The 3507-nt window shown below is 40.4% G+C and overlaps 1 protein-coding gene and 1 non-coding gene across 2 annotated transcripts; one reads left to right on the top strand and one right to left on the bottom strand.

The window, feature by feature from the left end:
- Positions 1 to 462: 462 nt before the first annotated feature.
- On the top strand, positions 463 to 534 carry trnad-guc. Its single transcript has one exon. It is a non-coding gene; the product is annotated as a tRNA-Asp (tRNA).
- A 1307-nt stretch (positions 535 to 1841) lies between these two features.
- Positions 1842 to 2271, bottom strand: LOC123966878 (histone H2B 1/2-like). Its single transcript, XM_046042967.1, has one exon. The coding sequence runs from the start codon at positions 2258 to 2260 to the stop codon at positions 1889 to 1891; it is 372 nt and encodes a 123-aa protein (XP_045898923.1). The 5' UTR covers positions 2261 to 2271; the 3' UTR covers positions 1842 to 1888.
- Positions 2272 to 3507: the final 1236 nt, after the last annotated feature.

The raw sequence follows: 3507 nt of genomic DNA, 5'->3' as shown, positions 1-3507 counted from the left end.
GCAAATCAAAGGTTATTAATGATCAAATTCACACACAGGTTCAAAATCCACCATCAGATTTATTTATATCATCCAAAAAATAACAAATCGGTTTCAGCTGCCTTTATATTCTGTACGACACTCTGTAGGTTTCCTGTTTGTAATACAGATAATATTATTCTACATCATAATAAAATGGTCTTTGTTGTTGTAAAAAATGAAGTCAGACTATAGGCTCTGTCCCAGATGTATAAAAGTTATTTAAATATATAAATAGGTATATAGTTGGGGAGAAGAGTGTGTTATAAAGAGTAAAGTGCACACAGGACTTGATCAGATTAAGTTGGTAATTCTCCTTCAGCAGCTCCATAAACAGACAGGAGATGAAGCGGTTAAAAAACAAGCTAATGTTGCTGATGAATCATATTCAGCTGTTTCAAGCTCCATGAATCTGCTTTTCCTCGAGGACGCACTGTTGCACCTTCCTCGTTAGTATAGTGGACAGTATCTCCGCCTGTCACGCGGAAGACCGGGGTTCGATTCCCCGACGGGGAGAAACATTTATTATTTAACAACTGGATGGAAGTCGAGCCTGAAGATTTGATTCTGACAACATTCAGACACAAAATGAAGATCTGCCACGAACCTGGTCACATTTACAGGAGAAGATGATTTGGATTAGTCGATATGATTAGACAATATGAAGACTCATCATGTATATGGCCACTTATCTACAAGCCCACACTTAAAGTATTCTGCTGCATTAACTTTGTTTTGTCTTTAGATTATCGTCAGTACTTTTCTTATTGTGTCTCCTGAGAATTCACTGTTTCCATAGGACATTGTTTCTGATCGGAACAGGGATTTTTAACTAGCCTACTTTTGTTCAAGGGCCAGAATCTCTCTAAGCAGACACCGTGAGGGACGGACTTTAAATTATCTTAGGATAAATTACCATATCAGTGCTTAAAATTTTCATTTTCACAAATTACTTTTGTTCCGTGAACAGACTCTTTAAAAACTGGTAAATCCATAATGGTAACTGGCCAACTTGACTTTTGACAAAGAGGCTGTTCACTGAGGAGGGAAAAATCTGTGACTGCATTTCTGATTATGTTAATCAACTTTTTTAATACCTATAGGCCCGATAGGCTAGTCAGTGGTTTTGACGCAATTATACATCTGAGACCTTATTGTTGACGTGACACCTGTAGTTACTGATCTGTCACATTTATCAAATAGTTGACCTTGATATGTAGCAATTGTTATGCATTTGAGAGGTTGCACACCTTTGGAGCAATGAGTCTTGCTGAGTCATGAAAAATTAGGAAAAAACATAAACCAAACACGGTTTTAGAGAAAAGCATGTAGGCCAAATATGGAGGAGCCCATGTAAGAGACCTCAGGTGTTGGTCAACTTGATGTTATATGATTGACACCCAAGAAATAAAGCAAGTCTGAGCTGAGTTTCATGAGATATGAGTGTAATTAAATAATCATTAAGTGAATCAGTAGGAATAAAGCCCTCAGTTGAAGTAGTGGGTGTGCAGAGACAGTGAAATACTTCATTAAACATCTGAGATTAAGTCCAAAAATAGAATGATGTTGTGAAGCAGCAGTTCAGGATATTTTTGTATATGACATTAGTTTGAATTGGCAAGTCTACAGCCTACTTCTTATTTATCTCATACACAGAAAAGAGGTCACTATAAAGAAGATATGTAGTACTGATATCAGCAATACCTGCTTGGACATTAGTTTGTATTGAAAGAAATGAAGTGGTACCGCACAGAATTAGTAATAAACACTTTGGGTAGTTATTAGGCGATTTCAGTAGGAATAAAAGCTCTCAGTTGAAATGGTGGTGGCCCTGAAAAGGGCCTTTGTGTTGCTGGGTGTAACAGCGGGTTTACTTGGAGCTGGTGTACTTGGTCACGGCCTTGGTGCCTTCAGACACGGCGTGCTTGGCCAGCTCACCGGGCAGCAGCAGACGGACGGCGGTCTGGATCTCCCTGGAGGTGATGGTGGAGCGCTTGTTGTAGTGAGCCAGACGGGAGGACTCGCCGGCGATGCGCTCAAAGATGTCGCTCACGAACGAGTTCATGATCAGCATGGCCTTGGACGAGATGCCGGTGTCGGGGTGGACCTGCTTCAGGACCTTGTACACGTAGATGGCGTAGCTCTCCTTCCTGGTCTTCCTCTTCTTCTTGCCGGTCTTGGAGACGCTCTTAGAGACGGCTTTCTTTGAGCCCTTCTTCGGAGCCTTAACTGGATCAGGCATCTTCAACTTCGTAATAGTTCTCAACGAATAAGTCTGAAGCGATGAGGCGGCACATTTGTATGCGCTTGATGTAAATGAGACTGTGCTGTTCCCCATAGAGGATTGGCTGAGATTTAAACAAGACTGCGCATGCGCCACACAAGAAATAATTAAACATCTCTGTGAGAAGGAATAAAGATGTGAAGGTCAAAAGATAAACACAGTAACACAGATTTAAGTTTATTTATTTTAGCGGTGGAGAAAGTATTCAGATACTTTAATTCACTAAAAGTACTAATATCACACTATGAAATATGTCCTGTGACTGTTATATTATTATATATTCCTATATTATTGTTATTATTTCTCATGTATTCGTGTAAAAGCAGGATTCTACTGTTGTAGTTGTTACGGTGGAGCTCAATTTCAAATATTTTGTATCGGCTGCAAACAGCTATTATTTCCATTATGGGTTAACCTGGTTGTTTGGTTTGTAAAAAATCTGAAAATAGTAAGAAATACCACCCAGAGCCCAAAGCGGCAATTTCACAATGCTTTTCATGTCCAACCAAGAGTCAAAACCTCAAAAAAGTACAAAGAAAGGTAAATCGATAAAGAAAAAAGCAGCAAATACTCATATGTGAAGTTTAACCATGAAAACTTTGGCCTATTAGCTTAACTTAAATATAGCTGCCAAATTATTTTCTGTCAAACAGCTAATCATTTTAAAAAACAATCATTTCAGCTCTGCTTGTAAAAACTATTGGGTAGTTTTCCAACGAAGGTTAAAATCAAGGGCAACTGGACTTGGTTGAAGATACTGGAAGACGTTTCGTCCCTCATCCAAAGGACTTCTTTAGTTCTGACTGACTGGCAGGGAAACTCAGCTATTTAACCTCAGTGGGGTCGTTGGCCCGGGTCATCGATACCGCTGGTTCGTTAGTGTTCCTTGTTGCTGTGACGACAGTCGTTACAGTCGTTAAGACTCCCTGTGGCCAAGACTGAACGACCATCGTTGGTATCTTCACCTGAGGCCAATAGGTTACGTTTGTTGAGTTTCCTGGGAAGTGATGAAAGGACAGCATTGTAAGTGGGGGATAAGTGGTGGCGTAGACCCCCTCCTCTGTTCAATGACGGCTTCTCAACCCTGGTGTAGATGCTTCCTTGACGCCTCTTTCAAACCATCCATCTTCTCTGTCTAAAATGTGCACCTGGTGGTCCTCAAACGAGTGTCCTCTGTCCTTCAGATGTAAGTAGACTGCAGAGTC

This window comes from Micropterus dolomieu, unplaced genomic scaffold (assembly GCF_021292245.1).
Source record: "Micropterus dolomieu isolate WLL.071019.BEF.003 ecotype Adirondacks unplaced genomic scaffold, ASM2129224v1 contig_14478, whole genome shotgun sequence".
NCBI lineage: Eukaryota > Metazoa > Chordata > Actinopteri > Centrarchiformes > Centrarchidae > Micropterus > Micropterus dolomieu.
Note: the sequence above shows the minus strand (reverse complement) of the source record. Positions and strands in the feature narration are given on the sequence as shown.

Coding starts and splice junctions, on each gene's coding strand:
- LOC123966878 (XM_046042967.1), bottom strand. CDS start 2,260: ATGCCTGATCCAGTTAAGGCTCCGAAGAAGGGCTCAAAGAAAGCCGTC.